Here is a 26,344-nt window from a genome sequence, read left to right on the forward strand (position 1 = left end):
TTCGGGTTAGGACAGATTCACATTGACAGTAAAATGCTTACCGTCACCGACAAAGCCTCACCGTATTTCGTTAATTAAGCATTCTCATTGCAATTCTTACGCAAATTTTCCATTACCGTATTATCTTATCTCACACTCGGTGGCACTAGGTGAATAATATAAGAAAATTGAAGAAATAAAATGAAAATTCGATAAACGGTGAGCAACAAAACTGTACGATTATTTTCTAGTACAGTTTATTTCTGCTCTCCGTTTATCGAATTTTCGTTTTATTTATTCAATTTTCTTATATTATTTTCACCTAGTGCCACCGAGTATGAGATAAGGTAATACGGTAATGGAAAATTTGCGTAAAAATTGCAATTGAAATGAATAAATTAACGAAATACAGTAAGCATTTTACTGTCAATGTGATTCTGCTCTTAATTGAACATACAGGTTAGGCTTTATTGAAGAATCCCACCTGTCACAGGTTAAGCTAGGCTTATCAATGCTTTTTTTCTGGGAGTAACATTATTTATTAAATAAACACTAAAGTGATTTTAATTCACTGTGTTTTCATTCTGATGGGGTGTGTAAATTATTATAAATTTTCGAAATTGTTTTTTAACCACGCGTTGTCATATCTTTTGTTGTTTAACAATTGTGAAAATTAATGGCGATTGTTTCACCTGGATACCCAATTAAAATGTGTATATAAAATTTGTCTATTGGCCAAAATATCATTTAAATATATTTACTACACATCAAATATTTTAATCGCTTTTGATATATATTTCCGCTGCAATCTCCATGAACATCTCTCTCTCTCTCTCTCGATTCTGCAGCAACGTTAAATTTTTTTAAAGTTATTCCGACATGTTAGAGCCTTCAGGGTCTGCATGGAAGATTAGTGTCCTCTAGCAGACTGTGCTGGGGTTTTTTTTTGCTCTTATCAAGGTGGATGGTTTTTTGGGACAGGAAAGTTGTGGGAAAAACAGTGTAGTATCACAACATTCCGCCAACACTACATTATGTGTATCTATGGCACCTCTTTTCGTGTGAGGGTCAGAATGGGGCGACATAATGTGGGAATGAGTGGGAAATGATGCCTCAAGAGCACTTTGCAGAATTGTAAACATGTCAGGGGAAGATACATTACATGGTGTGGTAAATATTTTCTTCAAGTATATACTTAAAGGACATGGTGGAATTCCCCCATCGGGCTGTACATATATGTTTTTTGGGGCTGATTTTGGATTTGCAATGAAACATCATAATTGCCAACCAGGCCCCAAGTGAGGACTTCAGGGTGAATGTTGCGCAAAAGTCTTTTCATTTATGCATGATTCTCCTATTTTGGGCGTTTTTGGAAGATTTCTCTGCACCCAAAATTGTTGTCATGTGCCACACATCCTCGAGACACAAGGATATTTTATGCATGCCAAAACAGTTCTCACGAAACTATTCCACTTGCCATCGTTTTGAGAAAATTGCTCTCGATACTTAGACAAAATTCCTATTATATTGCAATCCTTTTTTATTTAATATCCTCCAGTTTGGGAATATGTTTCAGGAAAATTGAACTAGCATCATGCTCAATTGTCTGTTGGCTCTCTTGCAGAAACACATAATACAATCTGATAGTGTGGAGTCAATAGCCATGGACAATTTATAAACCTCTTGATGGTAATTGATGTTTCAGTAAGAATAAACTGAAGATGTAAAAGCATGTGATAAGCCAAGATTAGTTTATCCTAGTTAAGAGTATCAGTGTGAACCAAGCCGGACAACTACACATAATCCGAGTTAAAGTTTTCTAATAAGTCTTTTGATAGAATAATTTGAATCAAAAGAATTCAAAAAACAATGGTGTTTATTAAATGAATATGGAAAAGATACTTTTCACAATAATACGAAAAGCTTTTGACAATTTTAAAACAAGATAATCCTTTTGACTAAATTTAAATTAATAATGTTATAAAAGTTTCTTTGCAGAGCACTATTATACGAATGATAAAAAAATCTTCCATGGCAAATTTAATAGCATGAAAGCTTTTGGCTTTATTTAGTTAGGGAATTGAATTTTCACAATAATCCTGTATTTATAAGAATTTGCGGATTACATCGACCTTAAACTGTGTTAATAGTTTTGAAATACTTAGGTCAAATGTGCTAAACCAAGTGCATATTACAGTACGACTCCAAAAGTGTCAACCCATTAAAATTTCAAACACCTTTGAAAAAAATGTAAAATTCCAAGACAAATAGCAAAATGTGAGAAAAATTCAGAAGTATAGGGTAAGTGTGCCGAATTTCGGCATAGTTGCATGCAAGCGTCAAAGTCTCAAGTTTGAAATGTAATATTTTAAATTCAAATTGATTTTTTTATTCTTTCTTCTGAAAGAGTGTTGCTTGGAGCCTTGTAAAGAGCTTACCGTCTTTATTTACTCTAAAATCATTCTTAATACATTTTAAAATGAATAAAAATATAGACATAGCTTTGGTTCCCTATTTCGGCCACCTTCATTCTCATAGTTCCTTGCCCTTCGGGAATTCTTCCAATATCTTTTTCACGTCATCTCGTTTGTCGTACCTACATTTTTTGTTATTCTTTTGAATTGTATAATCTCTAGAGTACGTAAAATCTAAAAGTTCATGGAAATTCGAGGAACAAAAAAGGTGGCCGAAATTGCAAGCTGGCCGGAATTTGGCACACTTACCCTAAATACATTTTGATACACTTTTCTAGCCTATAGCGAAAGTTATAGAAAATTCATGCAGGAAGGTACGCTTGGAAAATTTAACATTGCATCGCTTTTGCTAATATTTTTCTTCGTTTCTTTAACTTGATTTGAATTCAAGATGAAATATTGTTTTCTTGGTTGCATTTTATAAATAAATAGAGTTTGTAATGGTTTGTTGCAAGGAATTTAAATTCAGTGGCCGTTAAGGCACATAAGGCGCATAAGGCGTTAAGGCGCTGCATTAATACTTCTTTTTCCATTTCGAAATAATCTCATTATCAATCCTATAAAGAAAATATCCAAAAAATATAAAAATTCTGTTTCTAGCACTTAGTAAATAGTTCTAATGAGTTAGTACAATTTTATTTATCTTTTAATTGTAAAACGCTTATTCATACGATCCTAATGATAGTATGAAGCTCATCCGTATCTATCATGCCTTAGTGCGAAAAATCTAAATTGGAAAGTCAAATAGATTTATTATTTTAAGTTCCATATAGATACTGATCTTTGCTCTGTAGTAGGGGGAGTCTGTAACAATATCATATGGCAAATTTTCCTGATAAATTCAGGAACTGAATAACATTAAAACCCAGTGAGTATGGACTATACTGATATAAATGAAATATTCGATTAGTTCTTCTGAATTTACCACTTGAAAAATTTTAAATTTGCCTGTCATATTGTTACAGAATCCTCCTATTTGTGCTTTTATTCCCCTACTGTTCGTAAGATTTTCTTTAATTCTATCACTTAAGGATGGTCTTCACCGATATGATATAGTAGATCTGATTGGAAAAGATCATCCTTAAGTATTAGAATTAAGGAAAAGCACGGACAGTAGGAGGCAAAGTTACCCCCGGAGGGAAAAGTCACTAGCATCTACAGTTTGTTCACTAAGGTAAAGGGTAACTAATTAAAGCTAAAGCTTAGTAAGGTTTTTTTTAATTTGAAAGGGAAGTAATAAGTAATGGAACTGGTGTGATGAGTTGATTATAAAATTCCGGTGATCATCAGTGAGAGTTTTCTTCACCTCAAGGCTAAAACACCTTTTTAATCTTGCCCAGAGCTTTCGGTCCGGATATGCATCTTCTTCAGTGGTCGACTAAGACTGTGGTTTTGTGGTTTCTTGAGGATCCGTTCACTTTGTGGTAGTTAAGGAAAAACATCACAGCAGAAAAAATCAGTTGGGAAGGTTTTTATGGGATTTAAATATTTCACAATTTAATAATTTCTAAATTTTCTTTCTGCAAAGACTTTTTCAGTGAAATTTTTCTTTCTTTGCAGAAAGAAAATTTAGAAATTATTAAATTATGAAATACTTAAATCCCATAAAAACCTTCCCAACTGATTTTTCCTTAATTCCCACAAAGTAAACGAATCCTCCAGAAATCACAAAAACATAGTCTTCGTCGACCACTGAAGAAGGTCCATTACCGGACCGAAAGCTCTGGACAAGATTAAAAAGGTGTTTTAGTCTTGAGGCGAAGAAAACTCTAACTGCTGATCACCGGAATTTTTATAAATTGAAAGGGAAGTTTCTAAAATAACCTCGTATGCCTCTAGAGAACAAATTATTAACACCGCCTTGACTTAACTAAGTTACTTCTGTAGACCACTGTATAAAAAGGGACGAAAATGCCATTGTTCTTCTTTATCTGGTTTTAGATTATAGCCGATCCATTGCAGTTGCTATTCTACATAACTTTCAAATTAAGTTTCAGAGAAATAAATTATTTGATTTCGTTGTCTTTTTATGTAGGGTAAAGTGATACAAGTTGGACATTAGTGTTATAAGTTGGACAATTCGCCGGTACAAGTTGGATAGGGATTTTTTCTTGATAAATACAGTACTAAATTTTTTAAGCACAAGGAATCAAATTTTAAAACTAAAGCATTAAAAATATACAAATAAAAATGAGGTACTAAATTTATCAAGAAAAAAAACCCTGTTCAACTTGTACCATTGTCCAATTGTACCACTTTACCCTATATTTTTTTATTTATATTCATTAATAATCTTTATCTTTCTCTTACATTCTCATGTTTTTTACAGTTGTGAGAAAGATGATTCTACTTTTGTTAATTAATAAACATTAAAGTCGAAGGACCACATATCGAACAGAAAACACTTGGCATCAGTCAATACATTCAAATTTATTTAATATTTCTAACAAAATAACAGCAATATGACATGTTTTCCGGAAAAAAGTGCTCTAATTTCATATCCTAAATTGATACTGAGAGAGTATCAATAGATGTTCCTTTCACCACATTAGATTACTATTACAATTGAATAGTAATGCACAAAGGACGATCAATATAAGGTAAAAGAGATGTTTGTACCAGTAAATTTGCACAGAAATCAAGAAATTAATTAAAACAAATTTTAAAATCAAGCATTTTTACATTTGATTAGCAATTTTTTACTAGCCAAACAGAACATAACGAAATATCGTTTTACAAAAGTCGCAGGCTTATTCACATGGCAAAAGTAGAGACAGATGAATCGGAAGCTAACCGTTTGTATAGTTCGCTTTGCTATGAAAAATTCTTAATTAATAAAATAGGAAAAAGTTAGGGAGTCCGACAGCAGACTAAAATTACATACTTACATATTTATTATCAAACGGAATATTTCTCGAATAAATTGGGAAGGGAAGAGATCAGTGTCCAGAGTTGCAGAAAACATAGATAAATTTTAGAAACGGACGTTACAGTACTTGGAATGATTTTTAAAAATTTAATCGATTCGTGTAAATGTGTAGATAATTTCGGATACGTGAGCCGAAGATGAAATTTCATTTTAGTATTTCAGGACAAATTGTTCTTCTGAATGGTTTAATTCAAAATTAAAACCCTTAAGCCGTTAAGGACGAGACGTTTTTTTCTGATCGAAAATCAGTAATAAAAAAGAAAGAAAGAAATAAATTTGATTAAATTTCTTACATCTAGTCTTGGAAAATCCAACAGAGTCTGATTCGGTATATTTTTGCTTCTATGAACGATAGCAACAAAAATAACCTAAAAATTTAAGTAATTTTTCTAACGACACCAATGAATGATAATTTTTACTCTAATGAAAAATATTATATATGAGTAGTGTACTTTCTATTCTCAAAAGGGTTTTGCTTAAAAAAAATTAGAAATATAAAAAAATAATAAAGATCATTTATCAATGCGGTTAATTGAAAAATCGTGACTTTTGAGCTTAAATATTTACTATATAGCAAATAGTTAGAGATTTGCAAAAAATATCCTAGATTCCTACAACCTTCTACTTCACGATTACGTACAAACATTAGAAAGAAAAAACTTTGGGTAGTCAGGAAAAAATAATTTTCTCTATGGGTCACGGGGTGACCCAATCGTCCTTAAAGGGCTAATGTTCCAGAGCTTTCGGCGCTGTATTGTGGCTTCTGCAGTGGTTCTTGATTAGTCTATTATCTTGGCTATCGAACCAACTATAACCTAGATATAAGAACTACTGAATGTAGTAGGACTGTTGATCTTGGAGGAAGCAAATCCGTCCTGACGAAGACTCTTCTAAACCAACGGTACCAATCAATGTTCAGCTGGGGTGATAACTTTGAGAGGTGCTACAACGACAGCTAACTTCAATTTAAGATTTCGCTATAGTTCCGCTAGGTGGAGTTGAGAGTTCCCGAGGAGTTATTCCGAAGGCACAATCGAATCGGCAAATCAGTCGGTCTTCACCAGTGAAACGAGGAGGACGCTGGATTTGTGGCCTTCTTGGACTGGGCAATGGGGCTCAATCTCCGGGAGGTTAGCGATGAAGGGTGCTCCAGCATGTTCTGGTGTGTAACCTGTAACATTCGTGCTACATGAAGAAGCCACAATACAATGTCGAAAGCTTTGAAAGCTTGAATGTTCTAATTTTGGATTAAACAACACCACCGACGCTCATCGAAAGGACAATTTGTTCTCAAAGAGCAGACTAAATGTACAGAGAAAATTTTTTTTTCTATGAATATTTTTATATGGAAGAAATGAGATTGAACACTGAGAAAAAAAGAGGGTGCGATTAACTTTTTTTCCTCATAATTTTAACACTTTTTAGGTGTAAAAATATATCAACATTTTTTAATGTTAATTTTACACCTTTTGAGGGTAAAATCAACATGAAAAAAAGGGTAACTTTAACCCATAATACACCTAAAAGGGTAATATTTACACCGATTTCGGATCAATACTGCAGTGTAAAATTAACATTTCTGGAATGTTATTTTAACTTTTTCGAATTTCTCTCAGTGAAGTAAAGGAAGACAATTCAATTTAGTCGTTTATTTGAAAATTTTCAGAAATACTCTCAACAACATTTCTCATGTGATAAATCCTAGAATTTGCAGAATCAACCCTCTAAATTAAACCATTAGATAAAACTCAGGTCTTTAAATCGTTCGAATTCGCATCCGAAATGTGATCATAGAATGTTTAATACTTTCAAAAAGTTCCAGCACAATCTTGACGTGAGATTTTTCTGACAATTACAATAGATGTGACTATCTCACCTAATATATGACAACGAGGGGTTTGAAATATACATATCGCGAAAAATTGAGAAGAATTATTTAGTGTCTATTGTTTTGTATAAGCTGCAAAAATTTCCAACATCTCTGGAGGATAGCTTGAGGGATAATGCTAAAGAGAGAGAGAAAAAAGGGGTGAGAGAAACAATAGAAAAGAACGACCAAATGGACTGTCGACAAATAAATGGTGAAGAATAACGATTCAACTGGCGACAGAAATCTTACTCTGGCATCCAAGAAATTCCCACTAAAAATATTACATCGTCGCTTTTTCTTCACATTTGGTTACAAAGTGTCAACTCTATATCCGACTTTTATGTTCTTCTCCAGCCCTCTTTTCCAAGCCATCCCACAAGAAAAATACACACGCCAATGCAAAAGAACAATAATTCAACTCTTTTCATATTGTATTTTCAAAAATGCCAAAGAATTTACCACTTGCGTAACAGCTAAATTCACCATCAATCCACCCACTTGTGCAGACACCCACCACAGATAGTAAATTGTTCCCAGTTCAAAGTGAAAATTGACAACATGCTCACAAATTTATTGCTAAACCACCCGGAAGAGGATATTTATAGAACTAATGGGGAAATATACAACTGATTCTACTAATTGCTACCACTAAATACTTAGTCAATTGACACTAAGTGGAGTCATTTCACTATTCACTGCAGAGCTTTCAGTAATACCCATGTCACGTACATCACATTCGTCTTCAAATTTCATTCCAGGGCAAGAAAATACCAGTCTGTGCGGTATTTTCTTCAGAGAAATTAATTTTCCATGAATCTGAATTACATATGGAACACATTTTGAAACAATTTTGTCTTACCATTTGAAGATAGGTTAAAATATTTTCCGCAGTTTGCAACCATGTTAAATCGATCCATTAAAATGTACCTAAAATTTGTAAGAGCAATACAATTAAATTTTTGGTTGAGAGCTTCTTCACTGCACTGAGAGAAATCCGAAAAAGTTAAAATAACATTTCGGAAATGTTAATTTCACCCTGCAGTATTGATCCTAAATCGGTGTAAATATTACCCTTTTAGGTGTATTAGGAGTTAAAGTTACCCTTTTTCATGTTAATTTCTCTCTTAAAAAGGTGTAAAATTAGCTTAAAAAATGTTGATATATTTTTACACCTAAAAAGTGCTAAAGTTATGAGTAAAAAAAGTTAATCGCACCCTCTTTTTTCTCAGTGTGTGAGAGAAATCCGAAAAAGTTAAAATAACATTCCGGAAATGTTAATTTTACCCTGCAGTATTGATCCGAAATCGGTGTAAATATTACCCTTTTTAGGTGTACTATGGGTTAAATTTACCTTTTTTCACGTTGATTTTACACTCAAAAGGTGTAAAATTAACATTAAAAAATGTTGATATATTTTTACACCTAAAAAGTGTTAAAGTTATGACGAAAAAAAGTTAGTCGTAGCCTCTTTTTCTCAGTGTAGGAATCTGTCCAGAATTTAAAGACCTTTCAAATGAATTCATACTTCTGCAAATCAATTAATAAATATCATATTTAGTGATGATTTTATCATGAAAAACTGTTAAAAGAAATGATTAAAATTTAAATGATATAGGGGAAAGTACTCTCCCTTCGAACGTTCATGTTTTCGAATAATGTGAATTTTCTTTTAGTTTTCCTAAGAGACTTAAATATTTCTTATACATTTTATCAATTATTGATAATTATGTGATAATCATGTGCAAGTCTCTTGGGAAAAGTAAAAGAAATTCACATTATTCGAAGGCATGAACGTTCGAAGGGAGAGTACTTTCCCCTAGTTGAAATATGCTCTTAGTGAATAAAGCCCAGATCGGATTATGTGGGGTCCCTCGGAGACCATAAGTCGCTATCTTTAAGTTTAGACACAGCAACCCTACTTTTACTCACTCGTCATTCATTCTTCACCTCAAAAGCTGATATTCTTATAAATCACAGCAAATTATTAAATTCTCTAGAATTTTCTACCTAGCAACAATGAGGAAAACATATATCAAATGTTTCTGAAAAGCTGTTCAAAAGAATTTTCAACGCTTGTAGAACTTAATACATATTTAATTATTAGAGACAATGAAAAGCACCTTAACTTCACACATTCCCAACAATAATTTCATAATGAAAAGTAGATCTAAACCACTATTCTTTCACTATATAATTAATTGAAACAATCAACTGCAGTATAATATAAAATTAATTGAATTTTTATTAGACTGCTCATTGGAAAACTTTATCGAGTGAATTTTCCATGAATAAATTAACGTGGATAGTACATGAGGAAAAGTTGATGTGTGAAAATTAATGGCTTTCCATCTCGTAAAATTTCTACCATGGTCAAATAATATTAAAAAATCTCTACTAGCTTTCAGTGTACTATATTAATGCTTTACGAGATAATAACTACGAAAATCACAGCAAAATCTTGGCAAGAAATTATTTCTATAGCGACTATAGTTTTTCTGACATATAAAATTTACCTCAGAACCATTCTTCAACAATTCTTATTAAAATTGTTATTGACAAATTACCTTATCTGCTCCGAGATACTAAAACATTCACGTAATATACTATTATCAGAACCAACTTATAAATCATCTAAGTTTGATTAACTGAAAATCCAAAATGTAATAAACATTTTAATGCAGTCATACCTAAAGCTTTAATGCGAGGTGACACTTCAAATACCAAAAAAAGTGTTGGAAGAGATAATTTTTGAAATATCAATAAAAACATGCCTACACTGCGAAAAAAAGAGGGTGCGATTAACTTTTTTTCCTCGTAACTTTAACACTTTTTAGGTGTAAAAATATATCAACATTTTTTTATGTTAATTTTACACCATTTTAAGTGTAAAATTAACATTAAAAAGGGTAACTTTAACCCATAATACACCTAAAAAGCTTAATGCTTACACCGAGTTCGGATCAATAATGCAAGGTAAAATTAACATTTCTGTATTGTTATTTTAACTTTCTCGGACTTCTCTCACGTACGGTGTCTTGCTTAATTTATGACTTCCAACGTGAATAAAAAAAAATATGAAAATATTGCTCGAAGTCTAGAGTACAAACAATGCGCAATAATTATATGTATAATATAATTTACCTATTTTAGGTTATATATTACAGAAAAATATTCTATTTTATGTAAACAATTAATTCCCATTAAAATGTGTTCATAAAGTGTTTACAATTTCCAATCAGAATGTGGTACTAATAGTTATAATTATTGTTAAAATGTGGTCATAATATGGTAATAATTCCCATCATAATATGTTCATGAAGTGGGTATAATTCCCATAAAAAAATATTGTAACAAAATTACAATAATTTCCGTCAGAATGTGGTAATAAAGCAGGAATAATTCCCGTCAAAATGTTGTTATAATATCCATCAAAATGTGGTCATAATGCAGTTAAAATTTCCATCAAAATGTGGTCATAGTAAATTAATTAATTAAAATAAAATTAATATTTTTCTGAAAAAGTCTGACTCAGTTTCAATTCATTGTAAACCGATAAATAACCAGTTATTATTGTTTAAAATCAAGGAGAGAGTAATAGATACAATCGAAAAATTTTTAATTTGTTAATCAGATCAGAAGTCAAACCAAGTCAAACGGTATAAGATATCAACTGCCACTCCTCGTAGACCCTTTGCCTAATAAGTGTACATTGGCCTCAATTCTGAGACCTAGATCAAGATCAAGAAAATTTCAAGATTTTGGTATTATGAAATCAAAAAATCAAGATCAAGATGTCAAATCTGTCAAATGTCTTGGAATCTTCAAATCCAAGACAAAAACCGTGTGGATATCAAAATTTGCAATTCTAGAACTAATATTTCAAGATTTCAAGACGTAAAATTTCTTGTTTTCTTGAAATAATTCCAAGACAAGGGGTTATTCATAAGCAAATAGAGTGGCTCGAGTTCCCTGTTCCCTGAAAAAATACATGAGTTCCCCGGGTTCCCTGAAAAAATACATGGGTTCCCCGGGTTCCCCAGAAAAATACATGAGTTCCCCGGGTTCCCCAGAAAAATGCATGAGTTCCCCGGGTTCCCTGAAAAAATACATGGGTTCCCCGGGTTCCCCAGAAAAATACATGAGTTCCCCGGGTTCCCCAGAAAAATGCATGAGTTCCCCGGGTTCCCTGAAAAAATACATGAGTTCCCCGGGTTCCCCAGAAAAATGCATGAGTTCCCCGGGTTCCCTGAAAAAATGTATGAGTTCCCCGTGAGTTCCCTGAAAAATGTATGGTTTCCCCGGGTTCCCTGAGAGTTCCCTGAAAAATATATGGGTTCCCCGAGTTCCCTGAAAAAATGTATGAGTTCCCCGTGAGTTCCCTGAAAAATGTATGGGTTCCCCGGGTTCCCTGAAAAAATGTATGGGTTCCCTGGGTTCCCCGAGAGTTCCCCGGGTTCCCCATGAGTTCCCCGGGTTCCCCGTGAGTTCCCCGGGTTCCCCGTGGGTTCCCTGGTCAGATTGGCTCGAGTTCCCCGAAATGAGTTACCCCTTGTTCCAAGAACCTCTCGGAGGTGCTTGGAATTTTCAAGATAGTAACAATTTGAAGAATTTCATAAGGAAATGACTATTGATGAGGAATATTTCTATGAAAGATGGTACAAGAAGATAATTACTTCGAAAAATACTGTATTTCACCTTCTAATTTAATCGAAATGGTATGCATTTCTAGATGTACATATCGAAGTACACCACCCTGAGGATATTTGCAAAACAATCACATCTTGCATAAGCATTTCTTGGTTTACCACCAGGTCACATGTTTGGTTTGCACTTCCTATACTCCCGTTTATGGACTCTCATTTATTTTTTTATACAACCTATAATTAATTTTTCTAATTTTTATGACGAAATTTCAACAAATTCAACAAAGAATTGAAGATATTTATCAGAAGTTACGTTTCGTTAAGTGTGGAAAATCTTTAAATCCTGGTTCTTAGCTATGACATTTTAAGTTCCACAAATGCATCGCGTCAGAATATGAAATCTTAATTTTAGAAATATTTGACAGCTTGAAATTTTGATCTTGATTTTGGTCTCAGAATTGAGGCCATTATCTATAGAGTTTTATGATTTTTACTATACCCTACTCTTTCAAAATCAAATTTCTTATGGTTTCTCGTAAAATGCTTCAGCGATTTTATTCATTTTGTGATCAGTTGTGTGAACAATCCATCAAATGATCGCTTTGTTCATACGTCCCTATAATCGGAAAATTCGTAATTTTGAGTTTTTCAAGGTCTAAGTTTAAACAATCTAGAAATTTATTGCTCAAGCAAGTTGGTCAGATTTGGATTCTTGGAAGGTCTTCAAATTAAAAATTAGACAACAGTAGTTCCAACCTGTAATGAAGCAGTAAGGTAAGGCCCCAAATTGACTCAGGCTAATCCTCGAGAATATTTATCCTGTGAAACTTGACAGAAAAGATTTATCTCAAAGTGTCATAGATCGAGTGTTTAGGATCATCAACTAAGGGTTATTTATGTAAACTTCCTTTACCTAATACTAACTACACTACCTTACAATTTTTCCTTTATCGGATAGTTAGTTTGTATCAGAAAGAAAGAAAGGGACAGATAATCCTAACCGGCTTATGTAGGTGAGATTCTTAACGTGAGCTAACTCGGAGTGCATGCAAATTCGATTTGATGCTGAAGTAGGGAGACGCCATTCAGTTATCTTGAATAAAATTCGTGAAATTATACAAATTTTGTATTTAAACCAAAATATCAAGGATTTGGATGAACTGACAGAAAAGTGTTATATGGGTGAAATGTAGACCAGAATGTTCTCTATAATTTTTCCATAGAACATGATCTCATCGATTACTCAGAAGCCAAGATAATCGAGGTTTTTTGTTTCTTAACTCGTTTTTTATCCATCAGAGTGCCCCAAGTAGTCATTTGTTGAACTTCAACTATATCAAATAATTGTTGTATTCTGTGGGATTTTCCATTTAAAACCATATTTTAAGTGTCTTGGTGGAGTAGAGGCAGTCAAATTGGCATCTGAGTGATTTCAAAGCGTTATTATGGGAAAAATCAATTTTTTCACACTTAAACGGCAAAATCGGAGTGATAGCGTAGTCTGAGTGGAAAATGATGTATGAATGAAATGTAGAGACAAATGTCCTCTACAATTATGTCGAAGTAATCATCAAAATCGGTTTAGCGACAGTCGAGATAATTGAGATTATGTGATATTGAAATTGGTTTTTCGACTGTGGCGCCCCTGGTGTTGGTCCCACGAAGTTCAAATATTCTAGAAAGTTGTAGTATTTGGTGAGATCTTTCGTTTAAGCCCTCATTCATCAAAATCGGTCACATAGAACCGGAGATATGATTTTTTAAATTTTGTGAACTTTGACCCCTCATATCTCCGGTTCTATTGAAACCACAGCGCACATACGCACCATTTTGGAAACGTCCTAGACTGGACTACAACATACTAAAATTTCATTAACTTGCACAATGCCGTTTTTGAGAAAAGTGACTTTGAATTTCGATGAATTTTGACGCTATCACAGCGCCACCTGTAGTGACTTTTTGAACTTCCATCTGAAAGTGCTCATCGAGACGAAACCAAAAAGGTAAAATTTATGTCGCTATGTTAATTAGAACCGGAGATAGAGGCCGGTCAATGTTCGAACTTTGACCCCTTATAGCTCGGGTCAGGGGTTATGGATCGACTTAAGGTTTTTTTTGTTTGATAGGTATAATCAACGGCTACAACATACTAAAATTTCAGCCCGATTGCATAAGGAATTTTTGAGTTATTTAACTTTTAAGATTTAAAAATTTTCTTTTTAATAATAGCGCCCCTAGCGGTGGTTTTATGAACTTGCGATGTTAGAAGAGGAAGTGGCATTTCACGAGAGCTTTCCAAAAAGCCCTCATTTTTTAAATTCTGACAATTAGAACCGGAGTTATGGCCATTTTAAGAAATTTTTTTTGGACCCTTATAGCTCGGGTCAGGGGGGTCGGGGGACCTTAAGTTTGGTATTGATGGAAAGCTCTAAGGTCCAGCTATAACATACTAAAATTTGAGCCCGCTCGATGCCATAGGGCCGGAGCTATTGAGAAAACAAAAAAAGGGGGGTCTTCAAAATGGCGGAAGGAGGGGTGGGGGGTGGGGGGTCAATGCACCATGTTGCAATTTTCATACGATATTTAACCTTTGCCGAAAACTGCAAGTCGATATCTTTTTTAGTTTAGGAGCTATTAAGCTCCAAAGAGCGGCCGGACGGACGGCCGGCCGGCCGGCCGGGAACGTAACTTAGCCCCCCATATATTCGTGATCAGGAAGTGGCGAAACACATTTTGGCCAAGTTTGAGCGCGATCGGAGGACATGAAATTTTGTTAGGATTATAGTAGGTGAGATTGTTAAGAATCTCACCTAATAATAATTATTTTTGTCCATAAAATTCAACTTATTGAAGTGAATATATGTACCTAATGATTATCTGTCACTAAAATAATAAATTATTAATTTTGAAGAAATAAATATGAATCCTTGCCGAAGCAGACATATTGTTAGTTTTTATAAAAAACTACACGATAAAAAATCACAGAACTCACAAAGCTTTTTATCCTGTGTAAAGTACTTCCGCAAGGTAATTGTTGAACATTTTTTCCATTTATTTTTGGTAAATTCCTCCAACAAAGAATGAATAATTTTTTTCATCTTTGCAAAAAAAAATAACGTTTTATTATTCAAATGTATAAGGAAGGCATGTCTTTGTGAGTTAAATAGAAATCCGTAGAAGGAGTAGAATTAATGGGCAATGTGAATAATGCCTTATAAAATTTCCACGAGTTTATTGAGGTAGAAGAATTAAAGAAAGCAAATGACATCAATTTTCTTTGAAATTGTATAGTGCTACAAGAATCGTGAAATCTAACAAAAGACTTATTGAAATATTGATTGAGCGCTCACTATTACGAAATGCAGATAAAAAACTTTATTCTACTAAAGCGCAGAAAAGCGCTAACGTAAGTCTAAATGAATATTTGTGAATGCTTTCATTTGAAGTCGATGGAAGAATGAAAAGAAATCATTGTCTATACATTTACAAGACTGGATATCCGAAGAACCAAGAAGTGTATTTGTAAGTTTTCTTTTATAAAAATGTGGATAAATCAAGAACACTTAAACTATCATTAATTGATATTGCTTTTGACCAAAAAAAATACTGTAAAAAGATATTTATCAGAATTATATTAAATTACGTGTAAATTCTAAAATACTTAAATAGAAGGACTTTAATTTTTTAATAGGCCACTAAAATTAAATAAATAAATAAATCGAAATCAATGCACTAAAACTTTACGATTGCATGATAACCTCAAATTTTCTTGATCGGTATCAATTATTGTGTATTATGGATGTTTTTCTCACAAAAGTTTTACGTAGTCAAATTAATAGATACATCAACATTGGAACGCCCCGTTCGGGGAGATACAGCATTTACATAACGATGTGATATTATTTGACCAAGTCAATTAGAGTTAAGTATAATTTCAAATTTTCAATTAAACATTTCATTTGAAGAAATCTAAAGTTTATGAAACTTTTAAATCGATTTTTGTTGAAGGTTTTTCGAACAATTTAGTGGTAAAATATTATTAAAATCAGTAAAAAAAATAAATTTAGTCAGTGTAGAAACTAAATGGTTATCATAAATTTAGGATTACAGTAGAGTCTCGCTATAGGCCATCGCTCTATAGTCCACAATTTATCGACCGTTGATTTCAAATCACTGAAGTTATGTTTTTTAGTACGCGACATGCAATGTTGTCACAATTATTTTAATATTTTTGGCAAACTTTATTGAGTAGTTGTGATAATTGTGATCCATAATGAAGAGAGCAAGGACAAGTACCACAATTGCAAAGAAAGTGGAAGCCGTCGAGCAATTTCAATACAAAAAGTCGTTGATAATTTTAAAAAATTACATGGACTATAGTGCAACCCAAGTGTCAAATCTGGAACCAAATATGAACTATAGCGAGACTCTACTGTAATTTTATTTTTATTTTTACAAAATTCACATTTTCACTGATAGTTTAAATTAACTCAATAAAAACGCTTATCACAAATAAGATTTTTTTACATAACGCAAAATTTTCAGAAATTGCAACCGTAGATTAAGTTGCGAAAACGGTTAATGTCTTCTTATTTTTTTTTAACCGAAAATACTTTACAATTTTATTATTTCCCATAAAATTATTTGCAAACCAAATTTAATTTATCCTAGAATCTTTACCAAAATATTGCCGTATCTGCTACAACCATTAAGAAGAAGACAAATAAAACAAAATAGGGGAAACTTTTGCAGTTTCGTAATGTTCTAGCTTCATAAAAGTTGATTAACCCATAGCCATAGGTGAATGTAGGTATGGTTCGCACAGAGTGAAGCTTCAAACAACGCAAATTTTCTCTTTGTTTACAAAGAGCTAGTTCATCATTTCTTAGGCATAAGATAGATAATTAGTAAGGTCATGAGACGAGATGAAAAATGGTAAATCAGCTCTTTACAAACAAACAGAAAATTCACATCGTTTGAAGGTTCACTCTGTGCGAACCATGCCTACATTCTCCTATATTGATAGCTTGACCAACAACTCACATTTTCTGAAGAAAATGAGAGGCTAGGTATTTTTTCCTAGGTTCAAGTAGTGAAAATAAAAATGGGCCTAACACTATAATTTTAATGTGTAATACTTTATGTATTTTTCCATACTTCAGGCATCTTTTCAGAAAATCTACTATTACAAGTTGTAGGTGGTTTATCAAGGTTAATATATAAAATTGTTTTGCTCGAAAAGGGCTCTTTTTGTTTTTTTGTTTTTTTTTTTTTTTGAAAAAAATCACAAACAATACTACCTTGGCAGCTTGGGAATATCGAAGTTTTGCAGCATTGGAAAACTATCAATCAAAATGCTCAAGACTATTGACCATCAGCTTTGAGGATATCCACACTGTTTTGAGTCACACTATGCAAGCCACTCTAGAATATTTGACAAAACTTAGCATGATATTAAACATTCCTCACGAAAAACACATACTTCCATCTCAAGATGAGACAACATCAAATGTTTTGGTTTTGCTTATGTCTAGTCAAACATTAAGCTTAAATCTGCTTATGATATATGTGATTCTTCCATTGTCATTTCGGTGTATTTTTAGTAAATATTTGTCATCTAATTTTCCTTGATTTCAAATGGAATTTCCCACATTTCACTTTAAATTTATGACTGATGATTTTTGGAACAGTTATGCTAAAAAGATTTTCTAGAAGATTGATTAAAAGTGGATAAGAAAATCCTATGAATAGATGTAATTTTTTCATACCTGACTCTCTAAAATTTCAGTAAAAATGACTCTCGAAGTGTCACAAAAACACCTAATAAATATAATAATAACGTATATATTACCGATTCATGTCCATATCCATGTACACGGTAGAAACTTTTGGACACTGACCAAAATATTGGAACAAAAATTTTTGGAATCAATTTGTACCTAGAGAAGATATTTGTTTATTCCAAAAAGTTTTCATTACAGTTTTGTTACAAAATATAGTTACAATTTTGTTAGAGTTTTCTTTAGGAACCGTTTTGATAGGGTGGTATGTCTACAAATTTGAGTTGATTTCGTTTTATATAAATTTGTTCCTGAAAGTTGGAATAGAATTTGTTGCACTCGGCTGTTTTGATCCAATTGTTAGGAACAAATTGGTACATTTTTTATAACAAAATTATTCCTACATCTGTAACATATTTGTTCCAAAAATTTTCAGTGTACGTGGACGAGGTAGTTTTTGAAACCAAATTGTCACTCATATGGGGAATCTTTTTGTCCCCGTTGTCGGGAACAAATTCTTGTAAAAGATTTCGTCTTACAGTTAAGGCCTATACTTCAGTCGAGATGGATTTCGGTGGAGAAAGTTGATAATGAGGATCATCTGGAGGAAAATCCAAAGATTTCCAGGAATTTTTTGAAGTGGGATCACAAACCTGTATGTAAGTAAATAATAAAAAAAAATCTTAAAATTTAGACTTCATTTTCTGTACGAAACTGCAAAGGTTTTCCTTATATAATATTACTAAATATTCAGAATTTAGTTTTTAAATCTTAAAGTCATTTGCATGGTTAGTTTATTGTTTGATTGTGGACAGAGAAATTCAATATACATGAATTGGTAATATAATAAACAAATTTTCCCCAGCTTTTACTATTATATTTTCATTTAATCATTTATATGCCAATTTACGTCCTTGGCATAAATTTTTCCAAGCGTAAAATTTAATCATATTTTTGAATTTGTAATAAATTTGTAAAGGATTGAAATAAAAATGAAAACTTTGAACAATCTGTTTAGTAATGAAACTAAAACAATAATTTATAAATTCAATTTAGATCATGTCTAAATGGTGGAAAAATAACAAATAATTTCGCTGTTTGATAGAATTTTCTATGAAATTGCTTTGTTATACTATTTATGTCAGTTGCAAATCTGCAATATTGAGTCACAATTAAAAAAATGTACAGCAAAATGGTAAAATTAATGCAAAGATAATAAGAAAAATGTAGATGTCGAGTTTAGATAAAGTATTATTAAATAATGTTCGTTGAATTATTCTTGTCACAAATTTAAATTTTTTTTTGATAATTGATGGAAAATTAAACCTTTTATAACCTATAAGTGGAAAAATCATTATACAATTTGGAAAATTATACACTCCAAAGGAATTTAATGAGATAACGGTTCCAACACCTCATCATCTTGTTAACCCAACAGCTATATTTGCCCTCAAACTATATGTTCAACAACTATACTAGTAAATATTTAATGATACATAAGCTCTGCAATAACTGAGAATGGACAATAAATAGGTGGATTGAGCAACTTTCCACAGAGTATCGCACAGAAGTAGTCAAAGATGACGGGAACAGTTGAGGAAGTGTCTCTTAAGAAATTCGAGAGACTAAATAAGTTTTTCGATTGGTGCATTCGACTGTTAAACTTTGGATATCGCAAGAGGGATGCTCGCTTCTACAATTACTTCTTTCCGCTTATTTTCTTCATTAGCACGTGCTTCAATGTGAAGCACGTTATTTTGACCTACAATAGCACAAATCGCGTTCAAGCCACTTATACGATAATCTTCATTGCTGTGCACATACAATCTCTAGGGAAAGCTTTTATGATGGTCATCAATTATCATGATTTCAAGGAGCTTTTTCTCGAACTGAAAAAATTCTACACGACCAAAGAACATCCCATGATCACGGACACTCGAAATCGCCACAATTCAACTCATATTCAAGGCATCACCTATGGAGTTGTGTGAGTATTTTTTATTGATTGCATTATGCATAAAAAACTTTAAAATGCAAAATAGACAAAATTAATATAGATTCAAAGAAAAATTTTAATTATTATCCGAGACATCATCATCATCATCGTCATTTTCAACTGCTTATTCTCTTATCCCTATTGGGGTCGTGGGCTTGGGACTTCTAGGTTAGAAGCCCAGGACTATACCGATCCTCCACCATTTCAAGATGGTATTCACGGTCAATCCCAAGAAGCTCCCATGCAAAAAATTAAACTTCGAAACTTGAAAATTAAACTTCGAATCCCTTGGAAATTCTGGTGCAAATTTTGAAACCAAGACCAAAATCACGATCAAAATATTTTCAAGACTTCAGTATTCTGAAATCAAAAATCAAGATCAAGAACTGTGTAGACTTCTGGTGGTGCAACTCTCTAACAAGTACATATATTGCAAGATTTCTAGACGTTAAATTTCTTGTTTTCTTGAAATAACAAGTATCAGAGGTGCTTGGAATTTTCAATATACTAACAATCTGACGAGCTCCATATGAAATTTACTCTTAATGAAGTATGTTTCTATTCGAGAGAATTGCGAAAGGAAAATAAAATTAAAAATAATCGGGATTGTAAAGGTTGGAATGAAAAGAAATGGTTGTATTTCAAGTTGCATGTATTGAGGTATAAAACCATTGAGAGTTTGTGCAAAAGAATCATATCTATATTATTTATAAACTTATTTTAAATTATAGTCTCTGAATTTATGATTATGACATCTCATAAACGTGTTCTTTTAAGAATGTCTCTCATTCTACAGGAATTTAAGGTTTTTATTAAAATAGAATGAATATAACATAATAAAAAATAAATAAATTCAAGCACTTAGACTAGGCATACGACAGTACAACATTTTAACTACATTTTCTGGAACTTTTCTTCAAACATTTTAAAAATTTAGGGCAGAATCCTATAAGGACCTGATTTTCGGAGATCTTTAAGAAAAAACTTGGTTTTTGGTAGTCATGATTATTCGGAGTTGATTCTTCTGAAATTAAAAAAAAAAATAAGGTAAGAGAAGTATATATCGGCCAATGTACCTTGTATCGGCCAGCTTGCAGAAGATATCGGCCACCAAGATAAAAATGAATATTTAAAAATTACTAACTACGTTTTACCAATTATCTAATACAAAATATATTACGTTTGTTCATATATGATCTTCTGAATTAAGTTTTTCGTCGACTTTTTAACAAAATATAATTATTCATCTAATTAATTGAATCACTGTGTCAGAGTCTTAATCAAAAAGTAGCCATTTCTCAAATTCTTATGATTTTATACTAGAATTTCAGTGACACAAAATAAGGTATTATACCTTATTTAAATTATTTACGAAAATATCTGAATAAAAAAAATACTACTCAATTATTCTACTTTTAGTATCAGAACACTTTTTAATTGTCTCGCTACGCATATTTAGAATTAATTTGTTAATTGAGAGGAAGTACGTTTTGTTCCAAGTACAGAGCTCACCGGCCATTTTTTATCGCATTTCGATGTCATGTTCGCGAGCAGTTGAGGTTATGTCGGTAATGTTTTTGTTGTGAAAAAGGATTTCCTCAGTGTGAATTTCGCATTTTATCAATGTTAAACATCTTGAAGGAGGTCTTTTAGAAACTGCAATATCAGAGAAAAGATTGAAAAATGTGCTGGATGTCATGACGGCACGAGAATCTTCTTGAAAATGACTGCAAAGTATGGAGTGTCCAGAATGATCCTGAATGATAAACTTTCCGGAAGGCATTCAAAAGGGAAATCACTGGTAAGCTTGTACTACGTAAACTTGTGAACCGGAGGATCGTGAATCAAGCCGAAACTGGATTTCTTATCCTTAAGTCCGAGCTCCAGGATTGGATCAAAAATATGGTGAAAATGAGAAGATGCAGACAACCTTCACCAAAAATCTCCCTGGAAAGTGCTAAAAAGTGGTCCTGATGGTTGGGTTCTGGTAAGGGGTGGATGTCAGAGAGTGTTTCTTCGAGTACAACGTAATCAATTAGAAAAATATTCAAATTTATGATATTTTTTTTTGGGTTTTATTTTCCGGCCGATGCCTGCTACACTCCTGGCCGATATCTTCCTGATCTGCTTTTATATGGCCGATGCAATATGCGCAGTGCATGATTGCAATTTTACCATTTTTTAACTAATTTCTCTAAATAGTAAGAAATCAAATGTTGATATATAGATAAATGTAATACTGGAGTTCCAATTGGCATATTTTAGAATGTCAAAAACTGGTTTAGATCATTTATTTTAAGCGAATTATGGAGTATTTTTCTTAACTGGCCGATACATACTTCCCTTACCTTATACATTTCCTGTTAGCAAATAAGTTAAACTAGTTTTTGAATAAAGGATTTAATAGTTTTTTAATAACACGTTATTTATTTTAACAAGTTATTTAACCGAACTCCCCTTGTGAGAAGGCCTAGTTCCTCCATGAAACGTTGTGTCATTATTATTATTATTAACTTATTTAACAAAACAAAACATGATGTAAATCCTCTGAATCCGAAGTCACCTGTAAAGAATCAACTCTATGGTAGAGTTGAATTAACTCTACGAATATCGATGTAATTGTTTCTCTTTTTCGTTGTAAATTTTAGTAAATAGAGTTAAAACAACTCTTCATGCGAGTTGAATTAATTCGTCGGATATCGATGTAATTAACTCTTTTTCGATGTAGAATTTCATCTCGAGTGAAGACTAGCTTAAGCGTTTTCGTCTTAAGAATATACTTCAGTCAAGAAGATTTTCGTGTGATAAAGTTCATATGGAACATCAATTAGAAATATGCGTAACAGTGCTTCATAAAGACATGTGCGTGCATCATATGTGATATTTCAAGAAAATATTAATAAAGAAAATGATAAAATAAAAAAAACATAAAATGGTAAAACATATTCATTTTGGAATTTAAAAGAGTTATTTTAACTCTAAAAAAGATTTTTTTTACTCTTGAAAAGAGTTATTTTAACTCTTACAACGTGTTATTTTCAGTCTTATAAAGAGTTATTTACACTCTTTTGTCATGTAAATTTTAGGAAAAAAAAGTTAAAACAACTTTTCTGAATATTACACCTAAATAGAAGTAAAACCAACTCCTGAATATAGTTAATCGAAAATCACAACAGAAAAGAGTTAGGGCAGAATCACATTGACAGTAAAATGCTCACCGTCACCGTCAAAGCTCTCACCGTATTTCGTTGATTTACGCATTTTCATTGCAATTCTTAAGCAAATTTTCCATTACGATATTACTTTGTCTCATACTCGGTGGCACTAGGTGAAAATAGTATAAGAAAATTGAATAAATAAAGCGAAAATGCGATAAACGGTGAGCAAAAAAACTGTAGGACTTTTTTTGCTACAGTTTTTCGTACAGTTTTTTTTGCTCACCGTTTATCGCATTCATCGTAATTGAGAATTTGCATAAAAATTACAATGAAAATGCGTAAATCAACGAAATACGGTGAGGACTTTGACGGTGACGGTAAGCATTTTACTGTCAATGTGATTCTGCCCTTAATTGAATATTTTTCTGAGTGTAGAGAATGTGGAAAGTCCAAAGGCAATTCAAAAACTCTGGAATTATACGAGAGTCGGATCAAAGTCGTGGCTTAACTAAATTCTTATGAGTGAAGATTTTTTTGAAAATATTTATTTATGGCTCCGACACACCTTTTAGATCGGTCAAATTTCATGAAATCAAAATTCGAGTCCCTTTCTTTCTCAAAAGAAAGTTCTGTGTCAGTCAGTCGAATGGTGAATATCACGGATCAATTTGTGATCAAAACTCAAGTGCAGTGTAACAACTCCCACCTGTACGTGATTTTCCCTGTCATATTCGATACCTGATGAAGAGGACATCCATCCTCGAAACGTCGTAGAGAATAAAATTGTGAAAACCAAGAAAGGTTCAGTGTCTCCGTCTATTTCCTGTTAATTTTACAACTTTTTAAGGGTAAAAATAACACGAACAAGGGTAACTTTAACCCCTAATACACCTAAAAAGCATAATATTTACACCGATTTCGGATCAATACTGCAGGGTAAAATTAACATTTCCGGAATGTTATTTTAACTTTTTCAGATTTCTCCCTGTGATTGACCTGTGTTTGAGACCTTCCGGAAAAATTGCTAAATCTCTAGTCTATAAACCCCTTTACATGTTATGAGGAAATAATTTTGCAAATCAATTTTCAGGTTGTACTGGGTGAGCTTTTGGTTTGCTGAAATTTTCCTCCAAGCCTTCATTCGTCGTTTGGGTGGAATAGAGTTTCCAATGCAGTACACAATTCCCTTCATCAGTGAGGACAATCCAGCCTTCTACGTAATTAATTCGTCTGTTCAGAACTTTATATTCTACGCTGCTCTCACGGTAATGAGTCTCAGTGATGTGATGGTAATCATGATTGCCTTCCAATTTCGCAGTGAATTGGTGAGCCTGGCGGAAGTTATTGCCACATTAGATGACATTGAGGTGTACAAACAGCGGGATGGAATCCTCTATGATGTTTATAGGATGCATTGGAATATTCTGCATCTGTTCAATGTTCTCTCCAACATGTACTTCTACATGTCCTTCTCACAAGTCACCTCAAGTTTCCACGGAATTTGCTTTCTATTCTATGCTGTATTTGTCCATGGATTTGATATTTCCAGCTTAATCATTATTCTTGTGGTCTTTTGCCAAATTTTCATCCTCTGCCTCTTCGGTGAGATTCTTTTTGCCAAGACATCAGCCCTACCAAATGCACTTTATCTCACCAAGTGGTATGAATTCAAACCGCGTGACAAGAGAGATTTTCTCTTCATCCTCCAGCACACCCAGAAACCGTGTGGCATAAAAGCTGCGGGAATTGTCGATGTCTCAATCTATACATTTGTTGAGGTGAGCTAGTAAAAGTCAATTTAGCGCAGACTTCTGCCAACACCAACTAAAATTCTCATTCTTCCGAATAGGTTCTCAAACTATCTGGATCTTATTGTGCCATTTTCTATGCACTTACCAACAAGAAGTAAAAACTATTTCAATTTTCTGGGAAAAATTTTCCAATTAGTTCAACACCTCTTTCACATATTTTTTTTCTGGCCAAACTTCAGGTAAAACTTTTTCAGAACTCATTTCTTGCACACAAAAATAGAATTGTGAAATTGGTTAGTAAAAGTTGTTTTTATATGCACAGAAAATATCATTTATTGAGAGACCATCAATAAACCAATGATTGTTATCTACAACATGTATTTCAAATACAATACAACTCTTTTAATAGTGTGAAGAATTTTAAATTCTGAACACTTCAAAACCTATTTCCTTATAACTAGCATAGCAAAAATAACATATAATGCTTGAATTCCATAAAAATGGGTGGCCAAGCATTCCATGCTATGCGAAGTGCAACTCACAAGGAAAGAGCTTTGAATTTTTCCATAAGCCATTAGAATCTCCAAATCTATATTAAAAGCTTATCAAATGGCAAATTTAATTTATATTTTTTGTAAAATAATTCTTGTACCGATATATTTTACCGATACATCATAGATGTAATCGAATTTGAATTTTTTAGTGCCTTTCGAATAAAAGCAAATTTAACGAAATAGGTTGGAAAATAGGCCTTCCAGAGTGGTTGAACATTGACATCACAAAATTGCAGCTGGATTATCTACAAAACAAGATTTAAATTCGAAAATCATTGAAAAATCTTTAGTCAATATTCAAGATGTTTAGATAAAAATCATTTTTGACGAATTTGAGGGGTCTAAAAATATAAATCTCAACATTAATGTCATTTTAGCAGGGGCCATCGAAGATCGGAAATCTATATTGCTTACCGTTGGTCTTATAGATAAGTCATAAGACCAAAAACAAACGCAAAACCGATATTTTCAAAAGCCTGGAGAAGATTGGTTTGAATTTTGGTCAACAAGGTAAGTAAAAATGGGAATTGTATTAACATATTATTGGCAAAAAATTAAAAAGTTATGGCTCAGGCACAACTTTTAGATGAAGAATCTTTCATGAAGTCAAAATTCAAACAGCTATTAAAAGTTTTGATTATGCCTATCCTACCCCTTCGCACTCTTCTTCATCTTCTTTTCAACATCAAACCAAATTCAATTTAGTTCAGTGCAAAATTGAATTTGGAGGAACGTGAATTTTGATTTCATGAAATTTTTCCGTTCTAAAAGGTGTGCTGGGACCATTATAAAACAATTTCATATTTCACTGACCAAAATGGATTTTTTGATTCACCAAAATTCGTTTCTTTTATCAACCATTTTTAATTATTTACTTACAAACTTGTATTTTTTACTTACTAGTTTTTATTATCAAAATTGCTTTTGCTTTTTCAAAATAAATATATTATCGATATTTTACCAATTCATAATCGATTAGAACTGATACAGTCAAGCTTGGAAGTACAAGACTTTTTCAATAAACCCAAATTTGACCAAATCAGTTGAAAAATAGGCTCTCCAGGATTGTTGAATTTTGAAAATAGCGATTTTAGTATTCGAACTTCGTAAAGATTTTCAAACTTCCAACTTAGACTCTTGGGAAACCACTTTTCTCAATATATATGTGTGTTTCAGGTGATTTCTGAAGAATCACGTCACATTTTTGTCC

At 32.6% G+C, this 26,344-nt stretch overlaps 1 protein-coding gene across 1 annotated transcript; it reads left to right on the top strand.

Moving 5' to 3' along the window:
- The first annotated feature begins 19,255 nt into the window (after nucleotides 1–19,255).
- On the top strand, nucleotides 19,256–24,738 carry LOC129806737 (odorant receptor 85b-like). Its single transcript, XM_055855509.1, has 3 exons — nucleotides 19,256–19,662; nucleotides 23,920–24,607; nucleotides 24,679–24,738. The coding sequence occupies exons 1-3, from the start codon at nucleotides 19,256–19,258 to the stop codon at nucleotides 24,736–24,738; spliced, it is 1,155 nt and encodes a 384-aa protein (XP_055711484.1).
- The last annotated feature ends 1,606 nt before the right edge of the window (nucleotides 24,739–26,344 follow it).

The sequence above is a fragment of the Phlebotomus papatasi genome, chromosome 3, assembly GCF_024763615.1.
Source record: "Phlebotomus papatasi isolate M1 chromosome 3, Ppap_2.1, whole genome shotgun sequence".
In the NCBI taxonomy this organism is placed as follows: domain Eukaryota; kingdom Metazoa; phylum Arthropoda; class Insecta; order Diptera; family Psychodidae; genus Phlebotomus; species Phlebotomus papatasi.